The 26095-nt window shown below is 37.3% G+C and overlaps 1 protein-coding gene across 1 annotated transcript in view; it reads right to left on the bottom strand.

Moving 5' to 3' along the window:
- Positions 1-26095, bottom strand: part of CWC27 (CWC27 spliceosome associated cyclophilin) — a 239760-nt gene that overhangs the window by 178267 nt on the left and 35398 nt on the right. Inside the window, exon 10 of the mRNA XM_062211737.1 lies at positions 24049-24206. Coding sequence (XP_062067721.1) covers positions 24049-24206 — 158 coding nt within the window. The remainder of the gene's footprint in view (positions 1-24048; positions 24207-26095) is intronic.

The raw sequence follows: 26095 nt of genomic DNA, 5'->3' as shown, positions 1-26095 counted from the left end.
AATAAAAAAAAAAAAAAGATATGCTTTATGTTAGGTCAAAAAATGTGAAGTAATAAATGTAAAATTATTGGAATTGTACGGAATATATTCTCTGACCACAGTAAGTTAATTTAAATATCAGTAAGAACAATAACCAAATATTGAAAATTAAACAACACACTTCTAAATAAACCATACATCAAAGATGAAGCCGCATAGAAATATTTTGAATTAAATGAAAATGAAAACACAACTGTTTCATCCATGTTCAGTCAGAGAAACAGGACCAGTACAAGACAGACAGAGACAGATAGATAGATATAACTTTCAAAGAAGTTGAGAGCTAGATGTAATTCTTCATGGTGACAGGCCATTCCATTCCTGTACTTTCCACAAAAGGACATCCAAGGTCAAACAGCTAGAAAAAAAGATACAAGAGCAGGACCTCTGGTTTCTAAACTCTCCTCAGTGTTATTTTTATTGCCTCATACTACAGTCAAATTTCCTTCCATGTCACTAAAATTCTGCCACACTAGGCCACAGTAGTGTAGCCATTGGGAAAACACACCATCATACCTATCTGCTTACTTTGTTTTACCTCTTCCATTAATCCATAGGCTAAATGAGGCATCTTTCTGTGAATTAGAAAAGGTTTCTCCCTCTGGAGCATCTTACTAGGGAAAAACATTTTTTTTTAGACTTAATTAGAAAAAGGCATTGATTCCTTGGCACTAGTATGGCCCCCAACAAGTACAGAAGGCTTGGTGAGTATAGCCTCAGCTTGATTTCAGTCCATACTAATACTCCATAGTTAAGTCTCTCAAAACCATATCTTAAAACTCTTAGCATACTGAAATTGTAATATTGTAAATATTCAGCCAATTTACAATGTTAAGAGTAGGTCAGCTTTATTACCAATACTTCGTTTTTAGAAGTGACACTTTATATTTGTTTTCTTTAGTAAGATTTGAAGTATCTCTGTAAGTGCTATATTTAAAAAACACATACATGGAAAAATAAAGCAACATGTTTTCCAAGGCAATAAATGTCACTGAATTTTCAGCAAAGATATTTATCTTGCTAAAATAAAATAGTTGCATACACTAGCTAAAGTTAGAATGCTATCTTTTAAATTTGTTTCCTTAAGTGAACAGGTCCATAATCACATTTGTAGATACATGTTATTTTTGTTTTATGAACTTGTCATAAAAGCTTTTCTTATTGTAAACAGGATAGTCTCAAAAATATTCTTTGATTTTTTTATAAGCACTCAAAATTAAACAATTGAAATATGAATAGTAATTGATGATTTAAGCAAAATGCAACAAATTATCAAGCCCGTCTCATGGAAGAGACTTTTCTGTTTACTAGCAAAATTAGCCCTACAGTTTACTTATTACAGTTTGGCTGCTGGCTGTTGGCAGTACTAGCCTGCCTTAAAACACACTTTCAGAAAAACTCTGGTTTACCTTACCTGACACATTACTTTCTTAATTTCATGTGCTCATGTGTTACAGTACATGATTCAGGCAATAACTGCATCTGATGCAGAGCCTATTATCTGAGCCAACAAAGGAATGCAGGACGTGGGAGAGCCAGTTTGTAAAGGATAGCAGCTACTAATTTTTGAGGTACACTTCTCTTCTCTTCCCAAATCATCCCCATGGACTGGGTTATCTCTTCTACTTCACTGGTATCATATCCTTTATTTTTTTTCATTCATATTATTTATTTTTATTTAGTAAATATAAATTTCCAAAGTACAGCTTATGGATTACAATATCATACCCTTTAAATACCACTGTGATTACTATATATGCTTAACAACTATTGCAAATTACCTGACAAATTAATTTTTATCTTATTTGGAAGTATGCATGATTGGAAGAGGGTATCAAAAACTGAATGTTCTGTGGTTGTTATATAAGAAGATTGGACTTTGGGGCATCAAAGACACTTTACAATCACAGGCCATCAAATCGTATTATGTTTTAAAAGTAGTCCCATATACATTACTTCATTTGACATTATCAAAACCCTTCGGAAATTAAGAAAGATGAGTGTTAATCACATTTTACAGACGTGGAAACAGGTTCTGAAAGATTGATTTACTCATATCTCATTCCCAGTAAATAATACTGGGATCAGAAAATAAATCTTCATAGATAAAATTTGTCATTAAATTTGAGTAATCAACATTAAAAATTTTTAGCACAGTGCCAGAAATGAAATTTGTTTTTATCTTGCCACTATGTAGATTCACTCTTTAAACCACAGACCCATTCACTAGAGATTGGGTATTCATTTTCAAATTATAAAATGTTAAGTAACAATTATCTAATATAGTAATCGCAACAAACCTTCCTAACTCACAGTGCTCTTTACAAAACTGTAGCAGTCCAACATTTACTCAACTTTGAATCTTTCTAAATGATTTACTTTAGTTGAAAAATGCTGATTTACCCTTAAAATAACACATAAATCAAACAAAATGAGTGATATTTACATTTTATTACCCTGGAAGGTACCTCATGATCTGGTCCCATCCCATCTTTTAGCTGTATTTCCAATTATATTCACTCCTCTATTCATAATAAATTGTTCCTCAAATACACCCTGTATTTTTCTCAGTTTCCTCTGCTGGAAATTCCCTTCTCCACCCATTTCCTCTAATTCAAACTCTAACCCTTCTTTAAGGCCTAGTATTAGTGCTATCTACTTGCGTACATGCAGACTTCCTGATCCATAAAGTCCAAATTAATCTCCCCATGGTCCATGAAGCTACTGAACTTTTCCTTTGAACTTAAGTTTCATATAGAGATCACTGAGTACAGATGGCTATCTTTCTGGCTCAGCTGGGAGGATTGTGTGTTTGTGTGTGCACAAGGGTAGTACCTTACTTTACCACTGCATCTACCAATAGATATTGTAGATGTTTGAAAAACTGCTTGCAGAATGCAAGTTACCCAGCAAAAAGAATGCTGTTTTGGTTCATGTTTTCATCTTGACCCCCTCTTCAACCTCTAATCTTGGCTCCTTCCAGTTTATTTTCTATATTACTTCAACAGTAATCACTCCAAAACAAAACCTAATCACTGCCATTTTTTCAGTATTAAATGTTTATGTTATTCTCTATCTAAAGGACAGAGCCCAAGTTCCAAATATACTCTATAAGGCTTGTATGATACCTGGTCCCAGTCTAGTTCTTTAACATTTTCTACCGGAATTCCTGCAGACATGAATCCATGTGTACATAAATCATTGCAGTTATCAGGATACCAAACTCTTATCTATCCCTTGGACCTACTATCTGCATCCTTGGTACACCATTCTAATAGCTCATTCTTTAAGCCTCATCTCAGGGGAGATATAATATTACATTTAAATCAAACATATCTGTGTTTAAATCCCAGATTGTCCATTACTGGGAGAGTAATCCTGATTACTGGGGAAAGGTTAGAAAGCTCTCTAGCTACACCATCCTTCCCCTACTCTTTCTGCAATACTGCTCTGCTCCCAGGTTAAGGCAGGCAATTTAAAAATTTTCCACAGAGCACAAAAGTAAGAGTCAGCATTAGAATCTAAGTTATAGTAGGTTCATTGCAGGGAGAAATAATTAAACTTCAAATTTTAAAACAAATAAACTTTAAATTGTTCTTTTAGCTCTTATTTACAATATGCTGAAATGTGAAGTCTCAGGATAGGAAACGTTAAGTCCTTTTTTGCTTATAGTAATGGTCATCTCAGAGATGGTATTAACAAACTTTTATAAGCTTATTTGTATTATTTATCTTTGGTGAAATATCTGTTTGGATCTCTTTATCATGTTTCAAATGATCACTTTCTTATTGTCCAGTTTTAAGAGTTCTTTATATATTCTGGGTACAAGACTTGTAGCAGATATATAATTTACAAATATTGTTCTCCTATCCTGTAGCTTATCTTTTTCATTCCCTTAATGGTGTCTTTTGTAGAGTCAAAGGTTTTAAATTTAGTTGACAGATTGTGCTTTTGTGTCTAAAAAAATTCTCAAGACAAATTATTTTTTAAAGATTTATTTTTTATTTATTTGGAAGGCGGAGTTATAGAGCTAGAGAGAGGGAGAGAGAGATCTTCCATCTGTTGACTTACTACTCAAATTGTCACAATGGCCAGGACTGAACCAGGCTGAAGTCAGGATCCAGGAGCTTCATCTGGGTCTCCCATGTGGGTGCAGGGGCCCAAGGACTTTTAGAGTCCACTGCCTACCCAGTTAAATTAGCAGGGAGCTTGATCGGAAGTGGAGCAGCTGGAATTCAAACCCTATGGGATGCCGGTGCTGCAGGAGGCAGCTTAACCTGTTATGCCACAACACTGGCCCCCAAACCAAATTTCATAAAGATTATCTCTTTTTTTTCTTTTCTAGAAGTTAAATAGCTTTACATTTTACATTTAGGTCTATGATGCATTTTGAGTTAATTTTTATACAAAGTATGAGATATATATCAAAGCTTTTTTTTTTTTTTTCATAAAGATCTCTAATTGTTCCAGCATCAGTTTTTGAAAAAACTATCATTTTTCAACCCAACTGTCTTCATATCTTGGTCAAAAAAATTAGTTAACTAGATTTTCACAAGTATATTTCTGAACTCTATACTGTGTTTCATTGTTTCATCTCTCCATCCTTTAGTCATATTTGTATTACTATTTTTTTTTTTTTGACAGGCAGAGTGGACAGTGAGAGAGAGAGAGAAAGGTCTTCCTTTTCCCTTGGTTCACCCTCCAATGGCCACTGCAGCCGGCGTGCTGAAGCCGCGCACAGTGCTGATCCGATGACAGGAGCCAGGTGCTTCTCTTGTTCTCCCATGCGGGTGCAGGGCCCAAGCACTTAGGCCATCCTCCACTGCACTCCCTGGCCACAGCAGAGAGCTGGCCTGGAAGAGGGGCAACAGGGACAGAATCCGGCGCCCCAACTGGGACTAGAACCAGGTGTGCCGACCCCGCAGGCAGAGGATTAGCCTAATGAGCCACAACACTGGCCCTTATTTGTATTACTTTTCTTTAAGACATAATAGTATGGAATACTGTATAAAAGGTATCACAGTCTATAAAATAATTTTTCTTCTAAGAATCAGAATAGAAATGTAACAACGAAGTTAACTAAGGCAGTATCTTAGTAATATGAGGCAAATACAGATTGTTGTAGCACACAACAACAAACTAAGATAACCAGTTGCTCTGCCTGAAAACTGAGAGTTTTTCAACCTTAAAGAACACACATTGAGTGAATTATTTTGGCTTAGTACATTTCCATTTCATATTCATAGCTTGGAAGGGGTTTTATCTGTTTGCATTTTGTTTTAATCAGGTTTGGATACCAAGTATTTATTTGTAATAATCTTTAGCAATTAACCATGGTTATAAAAAGAACAGTTCACACACACAAACAGCATGAACTTTCAAAGATTTTTATAAGGTTAGTCAAAATTTTTGAAACAAGAAACAAATTATTTTATCTTATGCAAATATGCCTTCTATGTTTTTTGTTGGAATAAACAGTATTTTTCAGTGTTTGATGGAAAGTACTTTGAGTAAATATTCTTTTTTTTACTAGTAAAAAGCTGAGAATGACTTTAAGTCCTATGAATTAGAGTAATTCAAACATCCTCGCATATTATGCCCACAAAACCAAATACCCAAAGAAAGTAGTGATGGTGCTATTCAACTATCCTCAGGTTTGTAATCCCTTTCTGAAAGTCAAGTTCCCAAGCGCTAAATTTTTGTTGCAGACTGTGTTTATACTTCAACAGGTGTTTATAATTGTTGTAATTTGCTGACATAGCTTAGGGGTGGTTATTCAGTCTAGCAGTTAAAAATGCCTGTCTGACTCATTTTCTGTTACGTGGGGTCCATGCCCCACTCTGGTTCCTGACTCCAGCTTCTGGCTAATGCAGACCCTGGGAGGCAGCAATGATGGCTCAAGTAACTGAGTTCCTGCCATCCATGTTGGGGCTCTGGTTTGAGTTCCAAGATTTTGGATTGAGCCCAGCCCACTTTCAGCTGTTTCAGGCATTTGGGGAGTGAGCCAGCAGATGGGAAGCTCTTCTGTGTCTGTGTCTGTCTTCTGCTGTTTGTCTTTCTGGAAAGGGAAAGGGAAAGGGAAAGGGAAAGGGAAAGGGAAAGGGAAAGGGAAATGGAAATGGAAATGGAATTGGAGAGGAGAAGAGAGGAGAGGAGAGGAGAGGAGAGGAGAGGAGAGGAGAGGAGAGGAGAGGAACAATGAAGAAAGGAAGAAATAGAGAGTATGCAACTATCTTGGCTAGGAGAATGGATTATCACTTTGTCTCCTTAAAACAGGGTTGCTGTTGTCTTCTGCAAACATTTGAGCACAGTACTAAAAAATAAACTTCCTTTTTCATTTTATTCATCTTTATTCACCTTTGTTCCCACCAAGTAGGTAAAAGTTAAGTAATGTGCATTGTTATCACTAATTAATTGGCTACAAAAATTATGAGCAGAGATATTTAAATATCTAATGTAAGCACATTTTGTTACAATTTTCTTTCCCTGCAACACAGCGTAGGCTAAAACAGTAAAAGAAACAGCATAATTTTTAAAACTTCACTAGAATACTGAAAAATCCCATGTAAGAATTTAACAATGCAAATAAAACCACACAATCAGGGCTGTTTAATAGCTCTTCAATGTTAAATTGGCTTTCAGTTTCTAGGCTACTCTCCAAATACCATCAGGGTTAAACATCCTCACCTTCTTCACAATTAATGTACTTTCATAGGTCAGCCACATATTTTTTGAGGTGGCTAGGCAAGTATATATAAACTTCACCTAAAAGAAAGTCTTACCAAACAAGCCAAATATAAAATACAAGGACCTGTAACACTCGAGTCTTTGTCCCAGACCTACATTATTATCTATCTGAACACTTTGATGCCAAGCCAAGGGTTTTTAACTCCTTTAAACAAAGTCTGTCATTAAGATATGTCAAGTTACTGTCAATATTCAGAACAAATAAGCGTATCTGGAAATTTTCTATTAATTTGTAATGATTAATAAAGTAAAAATCTAAATGCTTATCTGAAAGGAGGAAGAAACTGTCAGGAAGTTACATAACTTTGAAAGTTAAGAAAACATTCTTTTTCTTAGAACCAAGAAAGGCAAATATATAGCAAAGAACAAATCTAACTTCCTATCTGTTGAGTACATACATACCTTTGACCTAATGGATTTCTAGAGTAAACAGAAAATACAAATTAAAAAGAAGTGATTCAGCAAGTTAAGCTCATTTGTCAATTAATACCTACCTTTGACCATGAAATACATATAAATGTACTAAGGATCTTTTAAAACTTTAAGTAAATAGAAGAAAAACAAAATTTTAAAATTACACTTAAAAATCTACCGAATTACTGATAATCTTCAAAGGAAAAAGGGAAATACTATTGAAGGTCTAACACTCACATATGTAATACCCACATATGCATTTAAATGATAAATATTTAAATATTATGCATAAATATACTGAATGAATTGAGACACCTGGCATAGGCATATCTAAATTATGCAGACTTAGTAGGGGGGATAAATCAAATATTGCTAACATGTCAATTGGCAGTAAGATACAACTATAATGAAGTCTGCAAGTTTCCTCTTCAAAGTAGGTCAATACAAAACAGTTCATGTGGTATCTACTTTTAAAAAGACAACATTAAGTAGAGGCAAAGATTCAATAAAGGTAACTAACAAATTAAGACAAAATCAACTCATTTAGAAAATTAATATTTACGAAAACATTTATATAAGGTGTTAGTTCTTAAGTGGTAGGACTCTAGAAAAACTGATTTCTAAATCATACACTAGACTTACTGAGTTTTTTGTTTATTTTTTTAAAGGAATGGGTCCTGACATAGGCATTTTATAAAAGTCAAAAACAAATTTTACAAATTTGTCCTTCAGTCACTTGGATAGTACCCCCTGGGGAGGGATGGAGGCATTTATTTTAAACTGTATGGTCCGAAAACACACCTCTTATAAGATGATATTTGAGCAAGGGACTGAATGAAAAGAAGAAATGATGAGTACTACTTCAGAAAAGAGAGTTTCAAGGTGAGGTAACACAAAGTACAAAGGTCTGAAAGATGAATGAGCTTGGTGTGTCTGTGGATCAGCAAGAACAATATGCCTGGTATAAAGTGGGTAAAATGTAAAATGAACAACTGTTGGGCCAAAGCATGCAGAAAAATGGAAGGATCCAGGGTATAGAGTGAAGGGGCTGCCTCTGCTATAGGAATATGGATTCACAGGTGGATGGGCAGATTTAGTAGTGGGAAAATGAACAAATTCTTTCACTCCTTCTTTTTTTAAGTGAACGTGGTGATCAGACAAAATGAAAAGGGGAGGAGGTGATAGAGATACTGAACATTGCAAACCAATATGATTTTTTTCTTCCACGAAGAACAATAAAATCCACTAAGAAAGCTATTACAAATAATGAAACAGCTATTCATTTCCACCCTGCCCTCATTCCCACCTCAGAGGACTTGCTCAACTCAGTCTTATCAGTTATCAGTTAGGCTTTGGTTGTGTTGCACATAACAGCAACCCCAAATAACACGACTGAAACAACTTCAAAGTTCATTGATATCAGGGAGAAAAAGTCCAGAAATGGGTTATTCAAGCTAGAACAGTGGTTCCTCAAAATCTTCAAGTCTCCTACCCCTTCGTTCTACCATCCCTAACTTCAGTCTTAAGATCTGTGTGCCAGGCTAGTAGAAGAGGGAAGAGCTGAAAGAGGATAGCCTATTTCTCTTCTCCTTTCAAAAGTACTGTCCAAAAGTATGTACTCTTCTGTTTCATGTCATTAGCCAGAATTTGGTCACACTCCACACCTGACTACAAAGGAGACAGGTAAGTGTTTTTTAGCTAGGTAGCCATTAGTCCAGCTAAATGTTGGCACTCTTATTACTAAGTCAGGAGAGAAGGATAGATGATGGAAACACTAATGGTCCTTGCCATGTCTACATACCTTCCTCACAGTTTCCCAACATGCCCCCACTATCAATGCCATAACTGAGTGAGCACCGGATATAAGTCACAACATTAAGATTTTCTTTCCTGTTAACTTGTGAAGAGCTGAACTGCAAGGAGTAGAATAGAGCCCTACAGAGAAGACGTAGGTGTGTAGAAGATAACAGAATAAATGAACAGAGAAAACCAGAGTCCAATGCTGCAGGAGAAAATAGAACTTCCTTGACAACTTGTGAGGACCGAATGACATTCTTCTATCTGAATTCCATGTAACTCCCCTATTCCTTTAGAGAAATCCCCTTCCTTGAGCTAATTTGAATTTCTATTCCCTACAATCAAAGGATCCTTAAGATATCTAAGGAGGAGGTTAGGACTTAATTTAACACAGATATGAAGTGTTTCTGCATCTTCTATGAAAGTTGTGGAAGATGTCTATTGTATTCTTCTCTGCCAGAATTTCCTCTAGAATTCCATACTTTTAAAAATCTGAAATAACCAGGAATTGATATCCTTTTTTTAAAAAAAAATATGTATTTGAAAGTCAGAGTTACAAAGAGAGAGAAAAAGAGAGAGAGATATCTTCCAATCACTGGTTCACTCCTCAGATGACTGCAATGGCTGGGGCTGGGCCAAGCTGAAGCACGGAGCAAGAGGCCTCATCCAGGTCTCCTACATGGGTGGCAGGGCCCCAAGGACTTGGGTCATCTTTTGCTGCTTTCCCTAGGTTATTAGCAGGGAGCTAGACTGGAAGTAGAGCAGTTGGAACTCAAACCAGTGCCATACAGGATGCTGTCACCGCGGGCGATGGCTCTACCCGCTATGCCACACACTGGTCCTAATATCCTTCTTTTTAAAAATTATGGTAGTGATGATTGTGCTATCTTTATTATATCTTTATGTCTTATTTATTACTATTTTTTTCACTTTATTAAAGGTAGAGAGAGATCTTCAATCCACCGGTTCACTTCCCAAATGCCAACAGCAGCCAGGGCTGGGCCAGGTCAAGCCAGGAACCTAGAACTCCTTCCAGGTCTCCCACATGGGTGGCAGGGAGCCAATTAAGTAAGTCATCATCTGCTGCCTCATAGGGTGTGCATTAGGAGGAAACTGGATCAGAAGTAAAGGAGCCGGGGCCTCAAACCAGACACTCTGGTATGAAATGCAGGTGTCCCAAGTAGCATCTTAACCACTATACCTAATGCCCACTCCATGTTAACTTTATTATATCATTTTGCCCTGGAAGTGGACAAAGAAGATACCAGGAAGATGAGATTAAAATTTTTACAGAATCATAGGTACCTATAGCAATTTCTGGTTAAAGTACAGATGACAGTAGATTGCAGTAATGTTCACAACTATTCACTGGTCTTCCCTGTAAAAGATTTACACTGTACCATGTTAACATTAGGCTTAACCACATTACTTGCTCTGGCTAATAAAATGATGAAGTGACATATGCTACTTCTAAGCAGAAGCTTCAAGAGCTAGCATATGATTCCACTGTCACTCATGAGAGTTGTTTGTCTGAGAAAGGGTCCATTTCTTCATTCTGGACCCTCAAATGAAGATGATATGGAATGGATCCATAGTGCTCACCAGAAGGTAGTCTGAGCAAGAAAACAGCTGTTTTAAACTGAGATTTGGAGTTGGTTTGTTACCATAGCATAAGCTAACCTAAGTTTACTAATAAAGCAATTGAATAAGCAACAGTTTAGCATGTAAGCTTATGTTTTAGGGACACTGACATACATCAGAATGGACTAACAAAACAAACACGAGTGAAGAGCACTAGGAACTTCCAGCGTTCCTACGTCAAGGCTATCACCACTACCCATGGAGTCATTTGGAATACATCCTTTTCTTTCAAGTCTGTTATAGTGAATCTGTCAGCATGTCTTGATAATTCTACTTCCATAATTTCTAAAATCCATCCTCATAGATCAGAGGTCAGATCCTTCTTATCTCTCCCTTGGACTACAGCAACAATCTTTGAAAGAGTGATATACCTAAAATGATGACCCCACCCTCTGAAACATTCCAAGTTTGGCTTTGTCTTCAGCTTGACCACATGACTGAGTCCTGCACAATCCCTCTCTAGGCTTTGAAGAGGTGTGAGACCATTACAGGTTCAAGAACTAGTTCTGCTACTTTCGAGACATGGGACATAAGGCAAGTCGATTAATCTCTTAAACTCGAGTATTTTGTTTTTCATTCCTAAAATGAGGATCATAATAAAAACTACATCTTGTAGCTTTCTTGCATGGGTTAAATTAGAAAAAAAGAAAAAGAAAAAAAAAAAGAAAACTATTGATTTAGCAAAGTGCTTGACCTCACAGAAGAACAGTAACACTTCACAGCCTTTATTTACCTAAACAAGTATCTCCCTTTACTAGACACTAAGAAATTTGAAAAGAGATTGAGGCTTACCAACAACAATATCTTAGATCCTAGCACTGTACAAGGAGAAACTCAATGAATTTCCAAAAGTGAAATGACATCTGGAGTGTGGCAAAATCTCTGAAGTAGATGGAGAGAAGAGTCAGACAACAAATATGCAATCACTATGGTTTTCTCTTAGGCCCTTTTGTGACTTCACATGCTTTTAACTTCATATAAAATAAAGAAGAACTTCACATCTTATATGACCTTCTCTCTCTCTCTCTTTTAATCTTACCTAAATTATACTTCTCAATTTAATTTACAGGTAAATTCACAAAGTATATAACCTTGAAAAGCAAAAAAGCAATGAATATTTCAAAATTCATTAATGTGACTGTGTTTGTTCTGGGATAGAGAACAATTCATCAAATGCTGAATAATTTAAAGAATGCTTTTCTGCACATAATCTGAATGCTACATTTCAAATGCATAATTCCACTGCCTATAAACAACAAATGCTGGGAGATCAACAGACTGTGACTCTCAATGGGAATACTAATCAATACACTCTAAAGAGATGCAAATATGACTTCTCCATTTTGACAGAAGACTCTTCCACATGTGCATTTTACTGCTTCCTGTCTGCCATACAAAATCTAACTGTAAATCCAGTAGGGTTGTCATATTTCTAAGGCATACAACTGAAGTTCAAGTATTTTACTTATTTCATTTTTAAGGTGATTCCTAGGATTTGGATTAACAGGTTCTCAATTAACTGACCCAGGTATTTTATTTCAAACACTCTAAGAAATAGTTTTATCAAGATTACCAAAAATTCTGACTCTAAACATCCAAACAGAAGAAAAAGGGAAGCCAGTCAGAAATGCCAAATGGTGCTATGGTTTATATTTTAACCATAATACGTAAAAAAAAAAAAAAAACCACCAAACTTTCTAGAGTACACTGGGAGTTTCTGCAGCAATAGTTTAAAGAATTAAGCTTAATGTTATTAAAATTCTATTCCTTTTAAACACTGGCCCCTCAAAATCATCTATCCTAACAAGATTAGGGTGATAGATTTGAATTACTGTTATTGGTCTGTTCTTGACTGCAAAAATAGCAAATTTATTTTCAACATGGTATTTTGATCTTTTCTGATTTATTGCATAACTAACATTATACATACATGATAAGAACACATATATTGAATTGTATCAGTTGTTTACAATTGTTCCAACTCTTCCAACAGTCTGTTTTATGCTGCCACAACAGAATATCCGAGATTGGCTAATTTATAAAGAATCAGGGACTTACAGAACCAGAGGCTGGGAAGTCCAACTGTAAAGGGACTTCTTGCAGCATCATCCCATGATGCAAAGTGGAAGGACAAGAGAGCACACATGTACGCACATGCATACCATACAGAGAGACAGAAATAAGAAAGGGGTCAAACTCATCCTTTTCCGGAAAATCAATCCCAAGATAACTAATCCACTTTCATGATAATCACACTAATATACACATGATCATGGCTTAAAGGTCTCACATCTCAACACTGTTGCAATGGTAATTAAGTTTCTAACACTTTAACTTTGGTGGTTACAGTGCAAAGAAGGGGCCATCAAAGAAGGAGGTACTTTTCTCTGAACAGAGGAGAGAACTTACACTTTGCTTATGGCCCTAAATACCGACACAGTTAGTGGACTCAAAAGCAAAAGTACTGACAGAGTTTGTGAACTCAAAAGGTTTCCATAGCCTAGGCAGCTCAAATCAAGAGCCTTGGGTGGTCGCTGACGTCAAACTTAAGAGTGTTAATTGTTAAATCAACAACAGGAGTCACTGTGCACTTACTCCCCATGTTGGACCTCTGTCCCTAATGAGGTATACTATGAAAATTAACGGTAAAACTTGTCTTCAAACTGTACTTTATACTTTGTGTCTGTGTGGGTGCAAACAGTAGAAATTTCTACTTAGTATCGAGTTGGTCTTCTGTATATAAAGTGAATTAAAAATGAATCTTAATGAAAAATGGAATGGGAGAGGGAGTATGGTAGGATGGGAGTGGAGGTGGGAGAGCTGCACATATGAAATTTGTACTCATTAAATAAAAACCTTCAAAAAAAAACACTATGCTGGTTACATTTAAATCATAGCAATTAAACTATGGTATTTGCAGAAGAAACCATTTATCCTTTATTTTCACATTCCTACAGCCTACCATGCTCCAGCAACTCCAGTTCTTGCACAGTGACTGACAACAAAAGTATATCTGAGAGGGGTTGGCGCTGTAGTGCAGCAGGATAAGGCCCCAGCCTGCAACACTGGCATCCCATATGGGAGCCAGTTTGAGTCCCAGCTGCTCCACTTCCGATCCAGCTATCTGCTGTGGCCTGGGAAGGTAGTGAAGATGGTCCTATTCCTTGGGCCCCTGCACCTGCATGGGAGACCGGAAGAAGCTCCTGGCTTCAGATCAGCTCAGCTCTGGCCATTACGGTCATTTGGGCAGTGAACCAGTGGATAGAAGACCTCTCTCTTTCTGGCTCTACCTCTCTAACTCCGATTTCAAATAAAATAAATCTTTTAAAATAAAGTATATCTGAGAATAGAATGATTGTTTAGGGAAAAACATGTAAAGAACAAAAATTAAATTCTTATTAAGTTCCATGCAAATTTCACTAAAACCAGGACGGACCCAAAGCTTAATATCTGCTTAATCCCAAATAGTAACTGAAAATACAACATCTGGACCACTGCTACTCCATACAAAAGAAATAATAATCACAAATTTTCTTTCTTCAGAGATCTATTACTCAGTATACAGATCTTGCATGTCTACTTCTTTTATTTTCCTGATTCACTCCCCAGATGGCTGCAATGGCTGGAGCTGTGTCAATCCAAAGCCAGGAGTCAGGAACTTCTTCCAGGTCTCCCACATGGGTTCAGGGGCCCAGGGACTTGGGCCATTTTCTACTGCTCTCTAGGCCATAGTAGCTTGATTGGAAATGGAACAGCCAGGACTCGAACTGGCAACCATATGGGATGCTGGCACTGCTGGTGGCAGCTTTACCCGCTATGCCACAGTGCCAACCATGGTACAATAATTATAAAACATGTACAATCTTTGAAATTTCTAAAATGTAAATACTGAACTGTTTTTTTTTTAATTTTGTAAGAAAAATCAAGTTTATATATTAAGGACAACTCTAGGCTTCCTAATTGTGATGACTGATCATAAAGTAAGCAAAACCAGAACACAAGGGATAATAAGAAGACTCTAGAATTCTGTAAGTTTGAGAGTAAAACCAAGCTCCGATACAGTTCCCCAAATATCGGTGTGAGATACCATCAGTCCCCATCTCCTAGCCTCCTTTCCTCAACTGAAAGTTTCCTTGCCCTACTTTTTGATAGCAAATCAATCACTTAACTCAATGAATTGAGGGAGTAATGCACCTGCCCTATATGGTTCTAATCATCGGACCCATGAGGTTATTTGTTTCTTAAATAGATAACATCTTCATGTTCAGTCTTGTCGTTAAGGGTTTCTTTTCCTAGAAGCCTAGACACTGAGCAAAAAGTATGTATGTAACCCCAGAATGACCACTTGGCCATTATAAAAATTCCCTAAAGAATATGGTATTGCTGACCAATGAAAGGAGGGCCTTGAACACTACCAACCAACAAGGAACATGGACACAAACTGAACACGCACCTCTCAGTCCCAGCTTCAGTCTATGAGAACCCTCACCCCAACCCTTCAGGGAGCCTAGGAACTAAGCCACAGCAGCCCATCTCGTAGCTCTGTGCTCACAATAAATGCCTTCTTTCTTCCACCACCTCAAAGTCACAGGTTGGCTTTCTGTGTGTCAGGTGAGTGGACCCTGTTTTCAGGATTTTATAGCAACTCCTAACAAGTTTTGAGAGTTGTTCTAATCATGAGAAAGCTTATTAATGTTCTTTAGAAGTCTGTAAATCATGGGGCTTTATTCAAAATTCCTTAAGAAATCCCAGTCACATTTTTCAAATATAAAAAGGAAGACTAAAGAAACTAAAATTAACAACAGTTCATTTATGTATTCATCGAGTCCTGAGCATGTATGAATATATTACTTATTACTATATTATCCCTTGCTCTACAACTTAAATTTAATCAATTCATAAGATCTTCAATTTCAACTTTAATATTCTATTTATATCTAAATTCCTGGTGCTATCACTATCGTAAAATATTTTGTATTCAGTCAACCTAACACAGCTCATGAGTAAAATATAAATTTACTTAACTTTACTAAATAAGAGAGTTGTTTCATGAGAAAGGAATAGTACCAGTCAACTAAAAATGAAAGTAAGTAGAAAACAGCTGATAAAAGTACAATCTGCTCAAATACCAAACTGGATACCAATGTAGTTGAACATGAAAAATAACTGTCATGGCATTAATGATTGTGGTTTAATGGGTTGTGTGAAGATTTTTTTGATTTATATTTCAATTTGATGAAAATGATGATTCAGAAGAATTACAATAAAATTACAGATGATAGAAATTGCACAAAAGACAATGTTCCCATAATGACTGTAATCATCACAAAAACAGATTTTTTTTAACATCTGGTCTGCTTGTTGCCTCTGATTGTATTGTTTAGTCACTTGTTATGAATCAATACACAAGTACTAACAACATGCAGACAATTCAATTTGGTTTACATGATTAACTTGTAGCAGCTGAGCTCCATCTACAGGCAAAAAAGATTCTTATTTTAAAATAGGACTTTCTCCATTAGGCAAGCTGTAATTATTTCAAACTTTTAATTAATCTTGGATGCACAATTAGAATACCATGGAGTATTTTAAAATTTTTTCTTAAGACCCCCATACCAAAAATTCTGACTGCTTTGATCAGTGATGGGTCTGTTGTCAGGTGACTCAAATGTTCCAGACAAAGTTGAAAAACATTTATTTAATACTTTACTGGCACATATTTCCTACAAACATTAGGAATACTCAAATATCATATTTTCTTTCTTCTAAAGTTACTTATTACTGATCTGTTTATCTTTTTCAAGGTTAAAACCAAAGTTCAATTGATATGTTTTTTTCCTAGTTTGGTTGTAAAAGGATCTGAGGTGATGCTGAAATATCCTCCACTTTTTACATTATTCTATACTTCATGTTATGCCTTTTGCATATTCTATATCTCAGGAGTATGTGCTTGTTGGGAAGTAGGATTCTTACCCCTAGAGGCCCATTCAACTATCTGGACAGGATTCATAAAATACCACTGTCCTGAATTAACGTATGCTCTTAGAAGTTAGAAAGAGTTAGTATTAGGGAATGAAGGGAAAGTAGACAGAATGGGGAATTTCTGGGTAATAGCAATTTTCTGTTTTTTAATGTAAGTAATGGATATATGGGTATATTTGGTTTGTAAAACTTCAGCAAACTATATACTTATGATATGTGCACTTTGAAATACAGCCTATAAAAACATATTGTGTGCATATTAGACTTAAATTAGAAGTTAAAAAGCAGTAAACAGGGATGTGCCCAGGCTCCAGGTTGGACCAATACAAACAAAATATGTGGGTGTGGGGTCTGAGCATCAGTATGGTTTTTTTTTTGTTTTGTTTTGTTTTTGTTTTTGTTTTTTTTTTTTTGACAGGCAGAGTGGACAGTGAGAGAGAGAGACAGAGAGAAAGGTCTTCCTTTTTTGCTGTTGGTTCACCCTCCAATGGCCACCGCGGCCGGTGTGCTGCGGTCAGCGCACCACGCTGATCCGAAGCCAGGAGCCAGGTGCTTCTCCTGGTCTCCCATGCGGGTGCAGGGCCCAAGCACTTGGGCCATCCTTCACTGCACTCCCTGGCCACAGCAGAGAGCTGGCCTGGAAGAGGGGCAACCGGGACAGAATCTGGTGCCCCAACCAGGACTAGAACCTGGTGTGCCGGCACCGCAGGTGGAGGATTAGCCTATTGACCTGCAGTGCTGGCCAGTATTTTTTTTAAAGCCAGACTCCCCCAGGCCCTCTCCCCACCCCATGAATATAATGTAGAAATGGGAGGGGAAAACATTCCTACAATGAAACACAATATATTCATTTATTTATTCATCCAATGAGTCTACAAACTTTAATGATCAATTACTACAGGCTTACTATATATTAGGCTCTGAGAACATAAAGATAAATAAGACACAGTATCTTGGGCTGGCGCTGTGGCACAGCGGGTTAACGCCCTGGCCTGAAGTGCAGGCATCCCATATGAGCACCAGTTCAGGACCTGGCTGCTCCACTTCCCATCCAGCTTTCTGCTATGGCCTGGGAAAGCAGTAGAAGTCCTTGGGCCCTTGCACCCGAATGGGAGACCTGGAAGAAGCTCCTGGCTTCTGGCTTTGGATCTGCGCAGCTCCGGCCGTTTAAAAAAAAACATAAAAAGCTAAAAAAAAAAAAAAAAAAAAAAAAAAAGACATAGTCTCTAAAGAAGCTCAAACTAGGCAAGAAATAGGCAAAGCAATAAATCACATGTTGAAATACAAGCAAGTCATTACAAGGTCTAGAGGGGGAAGTGACTTGTCAAGGAAAGATTTACTCTTTTTTGTTCACAAATATTTGGATACCTTTGATGTTTGATACTAGAGATACAAACAAATGGATTCAATCACTGCATTCTAGAAAGGTACAGTATAAGAATACATAAAGAAAACAAACAAGAAGTATCACACTACTGCCAAAAAGGGAGAAAGTTTCATTAAGTATGCCCAGGGGAGTTAGAGAACATAGTATCAAGTTGTTGACCTTGGAGCTAAGATGACATTACTAGTCCAGTTGCAACAGGGTAACAATTAGTGTTCTGCTTCTCAATCTTTAATGTACCATACATAACACTTTGGAACCTTGTTAAAATGCAAATTCTGATACAAAAGGTATGAGTGGGGCCTGACACTCAGCTTTCTAACAAATTCCCAACTAATACTAATACTACTGGTCCTTGGATCACAATCTACATAGCAAGTTTCCTAAGGGAGATTGGTTTCAAGAGAAAAGAGATAAAATTTCCACAACATAGAAAACACCTGGCAAGAAGCCATTGAATCTGTCAGTTTAACGGCATTCGTGAGAGAAGTTTCACTGGGGTATGGAGGAAAAAACAGATAATGTGTACTTAGAAATAAATGAGAAGTAGGGATGTGAGAACAGGAAATAAAATGGAGTGGTTTTATTTTTACTCTTGAATCCTGGGAGAGGTTTACGTGCAGTCACAGATGAAGTAAAGACTCACCAAAGACAGAAAACTGAAGACAAAATAGAGAGGATAGAATGCTTCTGAACGGGTAAGGACAGCCACTCCTCTTTACAGCAGAGGAGAAGGTGGTAAGAACTGGCTCAAAGGGTAAGACTGGGAAGAGTAAGATAAACAGGTTGATGTTTACTCTTAATTCACAGAATAGGAAACTAGTTGGTGTGCTTAGAGTAAGTTTGATGTTTGAAGTAAACATTGTGGGAAGTAACAGGAGGCACAGCTAACTGGAAACTAGAAATCCACGATAATAGCAACTTGTGCACAGCTAAGTAGGTCTGCTGAGCAATACTTAGTACTCAAGATATGGGCACAGGGAAGTGGGCCTTGCAGAGGAGCGGGCATCATGGTGTAGTGGGTTAGGCTGCCACCTGCAATGCTAGTATCCCATATGGGTGCCAGTCGAGTACCATCTGCTTCACTTTCAATTCAGCTCCCTGTTTATGTGCTTGGAAAAGCAGAGAAGGGTAGCCCAAGTCCTTGGGCCCCTGCATCCACATGGGCAAGCCGGATGGTGTTCCAGGTTCATGGCTTCCACCTGGCTCAGCCCTAGCCGTTGCAGCCATTTGGGAAGTGAACCAGTGGATGAAAGATCTGTTTCACCCTGTCTCTCCCTCTCTCTGTAACTGCCTTTCAAATATATAAACAAAATTGTTTTTTAAAAAAAGAAGAAGAAAAAGAAAAAGCATAGAACTGATATATTTAAAGAAGGAAAGGGTCAAAGAAATAGAAATCCTAGAGAAGTCAAAATAGCTAAAACAGTGCTTGCTTTGTAAGGAGATAAGAGTTTTGGATTTTTTCCCTAAGCATTTTCAAAGACACAACTAGAGACATTGTTGAGAATACAGTGTCAGGAAAAGATTCTATTGTATGTAAATTCGTTGAAAATTACATTAAGTACCATTCCCCAACTTAAATATTAAGCACACAATAAACCTGCTTGTAAGTTTAACATCCAAAGTGATAACCAGTCTTTACAGATTCCAGATGTTTCCTTAGCAAAAGAAGCAATACCACAAAATTTTAGTAAAACTATACTCTGAATAGCTACTTGCCTAAAGGATTGCTAAAGTAGTCTGTTCCTCTGATCCTACTGCTCAAATCGGAAAATGACCAAAGGATAATGAAATAAGTACTTCAAGCACATCCACATGAAAAGTTTGTACATATTAAAAGCACTAACTTTTGAACAGATTGATGATTTCCCATGGACATTCGATCTGGTTTGACCCATTATAACTCAACTCAAACTCAGCAGCGACTTTTCTTTAGATACAATCATCCTTTTTAACACATTATGACTTTTTAAGACTCCTAGAGGTTTCTTGTTTTTTGTATTGTGCTTTTTGAACCATAAAATCAACTTCACAGACTTAAAAATATGGTGAAGCTGGTGTAAATAATCAAAAGTACTAATGATTTTGGAAATTCTCTGAACTCAAAAGCATGTAGTCATGAGACAATCATGGAAATTTCTAAAGAAGAGAGAACTGTATTTCCCTTTGAAATTCTGAACTTCTCTTTCATCCTCTCTTATTTTTCTCTTGTCTCTCTGAAGCCTAAAGTCACAGGATTAAGGAGGGTGAGAGGAGCACTTGAACACTGAAAATACAAGGGTAGGGGAAAGGGCAGGGAAATCTTGTGGTGCAGTAGATAAACCAGAGTTTTCTAAGCTGACACGCCATATCAGAGCCCTGGTTCAACTTCTGGCTACTCTACTTCCAACCCATCTTCCTGCTAATGCACCTGGGAAGGCAGTGAATGACAGCCCCTGACACCCATGTGGGAGATCAATATGGAGCTTCTGGCTCCTGGTTTTGGCCTGGCCCAGACCCAGCTGTTCTGGCCATTTGTAGAGTGAACCAATGGATGGAAGATCTCTCTGCCTTTCAAATAAACAAATAAATCTTAGAAAAAAACAAAGAGAGAAGGAGAGAGGGAGAAAGAGATAAAGGAAGGAAGGAAGGAAGGAAGGGAGGAAGGGAGGAAATAAATACTGGGAAATAGGAGCGGGTGTTTGGCTTAGTAGTTAGGCCATGGTTGGGATCCCTATCCTATGTTGGAGTGCCTGGTTTCAGATCCTGGTTCCAGCTCCTGACTCTTCACTAGGTTACTGCTAATGAAGAACTTGAGACTGCTGGTGATGGTAAGTGGTTAAGTCCCTGTCACCCATGTGAGCGACTTGTGCTCAGTTCCTGGTTTCCAGCTTTGGCCTAGCCTGGCCCTGGTCATTATGGGCATTTAGACTGTGAACCAGTAGATGAGAATTCTATCTGTCCTGTCTCTCTTCCTCTCAAAGAAATAATAAATAAAATTATTTTTTTAAAAAAAGAAAATATTGGGGAATAGAGGAACAGGTAAAAATAAATATTTGCTATTTGGACCATTTACAAGCACATTTTGCCAATTAATTTATTTAAAAGATAAAAATCCAAGGAAATCCACAATGTTTATATATTTGCCTAAAATTTTTAAGCCATCTTTGATGAGTCAATTCTTATTTAATTTATTTTTCTTGGTAGACTTACAAAGCATTTAAATATAGCTTTTTGATCTAGAGTGAATACACAAAATGCTCATAAATTTATGTGATTTTATTTGTGCAAATTATACTCAATCATAAAAATGAAAAAACTATTTACATGAGTGGATATCAGAGGATGTTCCTATGTAAGAAACTGTCATAAAACAGCTTCAGATGATAGGATATATCTCATATAATTAAACATCACATTCATATGAAAATTCTTTAGAATAACTAATAACCTGTTTCAATTCACCACCATCTCTTTTACGGATTTACTGAAAAGTCCTAACTTCTCTCCTCTCACCCCTTGTTATGGTCTAAATGTTTACAGCCCCCAAAATCCATCTGTTGAAGCTCTAACCCCCAGCGTGATGCTACGTGGAGGTAGGAATTTGGGTGGTGATAGGTTTAGATGAGGTCATGAGAGTGGGAACCCAGCGATGGGGTGGGTGTCCTTTGAAGAGAGGAAAAGACACAAGGCTCTCTCATAACAATGTGAAGACAGTAAGAGGTCTGTCACTAAGCCTTGAAGAAAGACCCTCATCAGGGCCAAACTGGCTAACCCTTCGAGACTGGATTTCCTAGCCTCCAGAACTGTGAGAAATAAATGTCTATTATTGAAACCACCAAGTTTGTATTTTATTATAGCAACCCAATACATGCCTCCATCAATCAATTCTCTACACTAAATACAATCTCAGTGTATCATTCACCTGTAAAAACTTACCAACAGGTTCTCACTATTCACCTGTAGAGGCCATACTCCTATATGTAGTCACCCAAGCTGTGTTTGCTCATCATACACATCCCACTATCTAGAGAGGATCTTTCAAGAATAACTCTTTGTTGTAAAAATGCAATCAGCTTGTCTATTTTTATACTAGGTAACCAATTTTTTAAAGACACACATATGAATGTACATTGCAAGTAGTAAGCTTTAGTTCTTACTGAAAATTTTGCTTTGCTAAGTTAGAATTTATACTAATTATAAGGTACTTGAGGGTACTTCAAAAAGTCTGTGATATAGAGTTGAGAGCTTAACAAACACTTAAATATAATGTGAGTGAATATCTGGTTCATCTATTAAATATTTTAAAAACATATTTGTTATATAAACCTAATGTTAAGAAAAAAAATTTTATTTTATTTTTTTTTTGACAGGCAGTTAGACAGTGAGAAAGAGAGACAGAGAGAAAGGTCTTCCTTTTTCCATTGGTTCACCCCCCAAGTGGCTGACACCGCTGGTGTGTTGTGGCTGGTGTGCTGCGCCAATCCAAAGCCAGGAGCCAGGTGCTTCTCCTGGTTTCCCATGTGGGTGCAGGGCCCAAGCACTTGGGCCATCCTCCACTGCACTCCCGGGCCACAGCAGAGAGCTGGACTGGAAGAAAATTCATTTCTTTCAAAATAGCAAAATTTAATTCCATGAACAGGAAGAAAAAGACTTTATGTATCCCTGATCATTCTCATAATTTAACTAAAAGCTACAGAGCTACTGAGAGGCTTCTCAACCCCATGCATTAAAACATGTATATGATTATTACTAAAATATTCATAAAATCTTCTGTTGATATTAGTCCAAAGTTAATCTACTATATTACATTGTCAGAAGTAATTATTTTAGTGTTCTTGGGAAAGAAAAAGACATTTAAGATAACCTGTAACTATCATTTCTGAATGCAAAAAGTTAATACTGTCAGTGGAAATTTCTGGGAATCATTTTATCCATTAAAATTTATTTTATTTATTTTTAATTTTTATTTATTTGAAAGATAGACAAACAAACAGAGTTCCCATCAGCTGGTTCTTTCCTCAAATGCTCATCATGAAACGGACTGAGCTGAACTGAAGCCAGGAGCCAGGAACTCGAAATTGGAGTTTCCCACATGGGTGACACGGACTCAACTACTTGAGCCATCACTGTTGCCTCACAGGATCTGCATAGAGGAAAGCTGGAATTGGGAACTGGAACTATTAATCAAATCCAGGCCCTTTGATAGGGGATGCAAGCATCTTAACATAGTGTCTTAATTGCTAAGCCAAATGCCTGCCACTGGGAATTGTTTTTATTTCTGGTTATATAAAGGAAAAAACTGAGAGCTATGCAATGAGAACACAGAAATGCTTTTTAAATTTTCCTAATTGGGGCTGAGAAACATGAATTTAAAAAAAATGAAATTTATACAGAGTTATGTCTATCTTATCTGCACCTTAGGCCATCTGAAGAAAATAAGTATTATCAATCTTTAAAGCAACATCATTTAAAATGGATATCATAAAGTTGTAATAATAGAATCAAAAGGAAAGGAGGTAGATTTTCAGTAGAGTTGAAATTCAGAATGAAATGCTGAGCCATAAAATCCAACAAACTTTTATTAGTACACTTTTCATCATTTGCTGAAATCTCCTTTATGACACCACTGAGATTAGGAAGGGTATATGATATTTGGTAAATCAGATTTGAAACAATAGTTCAGAATGTCTTCATTTTTTTTTCACTAGTTTGACAAATTTTACTTACCTAAACTGAGTAAGTCTCTTTTCTTTCCATATTGCTCTCATCGGTATTAAACAAACACAGCTTTCCACATCTAACTAATATATTGTGTATTCTACATCTAAAAATTATAGAGCCTTTCTCAAAAGGAATCAGAGAGAAGTGGAGTTTCACTTTTAGTATCATTGCTGTATTATTTACTTTAAGCTTGGTCTATTTCCTTTTAGGTTCCAAAATGAGCCAATTTATACAAATTTGTTATACTTATTAAGCATTATGAAAATGTTATTGGAAACAGTCAGTTGAATAGAGGGCTCAATACTAATTAAAATGAAGTATAAAAAGACAAGATGACTTACCTGCGGCTAATCAATTTCTTTTCCACTTCTCCTTCTCCGGCTGACTTAACATTTGTACTTGTGTCCTTCTTTAACTTTTTTGCGATTCTTTCTCTCATCTGGTTCTTTTCATCACCACCAATATCCTCATCATCTTCTGCACTTTCATCTCCTGCATCCTGTAGAAATTGAAACTATTTGCCATGTATTCAGTTTTCCCTTTCGCTCTACAAAGATTCATCTCAGACCATCATTGCAGTCTAGGCCAGGTTTGTTTTCTGTTTTGTTTTTAATTATTATGGGCTTAAAGAATTTGTTCCAGGTGGGACTACCCCTGGGGTCTACTCAAGGCCAACCATGCATGGGATAACCCAGGAATTCACCTACTTCATGCCCAGCTCCTCTGTACAGCACAGACTGCTCCCTCTGTATTTCCCAGGGTATGTGTCTATCTACATTCTTATTCTTATTCCAGTGGGAAGCAGCTGGCAACACACTGATATCCACCAAGGATTACTTCAAGTGGAAGAGGTACAGTGTAGAATATGAGATCTGTCCCTATAATTGAGGTCACGCAATTCCGTCCTCTTCTGAAAAGGTTCCAATGGATTCCTAACTCTCTAAAGGTTCTGACAATTTATGCCTCCTAATATAAACTCTTATAACTTGGGTGTGGCAACACTTGCCAACTTTGGACTTGTTTTCTCCAGCCTGAAGTGCCCCCTTCTAGACATCTGCACTGCTTGCTCTTTTTTTTTTCCTCAAGTGTTATACTCTAAGAGTTGTTTTCTTGATCATTCTATTACAATGAGAGAAGCACCTGCCCACCTCCAATATTCTCCACTCCTCCTCACTGTTTTATTTTTCAGAGCATTTTCACTCATCTGAAATGCTATACATTTTAATTATTTACATGCTGTTTCTCATCCAATGAGAACAAACATGCCATGAGGGCTAAAATTCTGGCCTGTTTTGCTTACTGCTGTATGCTGTATCTTCAACTTCCAGAGGAGCACCCAATATTAATAGAGAGGAGTAAAGGGAAGGGAGAGGGGAGAGGAAAAGGAAGAATTTGCCTCAAGTGGATAATTTTTCTATGATTCATCACCTTTTGTGATTTGCTGATCTGGTTGGGAGTCTTAGAGAGGCAGTATCCTTAACTTAAGGCTTGTGGACCTCTACGGCAGTGGTCCTCAAAGTCTGGTCCTTAGATTATATTCCATGTTTGTGAAAATGTGAAATCAGCCCTCGCTGCAGATTTACTGAACCAATATCACTGGAGATAGCAAATGTTTAAGTAATTCTTAAGCACTAAAATTTGAAAACCACTGACTTGCTTGGGCCTCAGCAAATCTAGAATGTAAGAAACACATAGGGGGACGGCGCTCTGGCTCACTTGGTTAATCCTCCGCCTGCAGCACCGGCATCCCATATGGGCAGCGGGTTCTAGTCCCGGTTGCTCCTCTTCCAGGCCAGCTCTCTGCTGTGGCCCAGGAGGGCAGTGGAGGATGGCCTGGGTGCTTGGGCCCCTACCCCCGCATGGGAGACTAGGAGGAAACACCTGGCTCCTGGCTTCGGATTTGCAAAGCTCTGGCCGTGGAGGCCATCTGGGGGTTAACCAACGGAAGGAAGACCTTTCTCTCTCTCTTTCTCTTACTGTCTAACTCTATCTGTCAAATAAAGAAAGAAAAAAAAATAAAATAAGGAACAGATAACAAATCCCAGTACTTTCATACATTTTGTTTGTGGATGTAGTATATTTTCCCGGGAAAAGACACATTGTTTTAGTCATTTCCAATGCTCTGGAACACAAAACAGATTGCTGACCACACATTATCCTTAGCTGACTTCACCCTCATCCACGACCTTAAGAAAAAAACCTATACTTTTACATCCTAATTTATACCCTGACCCTATGCAATCTGCAAATGTACATAATCCTCATAATATTTTTTGTCTTGTTCCCAAGGCTACTTTCTTTTGTACCCATCTAATAAATTTCTTAGACCAGAAACCTTGTGGGTATCCTAGAATCCTGCTGCCTCACCTCACAATATGGAATCAGTCA

This window comes from Lepus europaeus, chromosome 15 (assembly GCF_033115175.1).
Source record: "Lepus europaeus isolate LE1 chromosome 15, mLepTim1.pri, whole genome shotgun sequence".
NCBI classification, from domain to species: Eukaryota; Metazoa; Chordata; class Mammalia; order Lagomorpha; family Leporidae; genus Lepus; species Lepus europaeus.
This window is presented reverse-complemented; position numbering and strand designations above follow the sequence as displayed.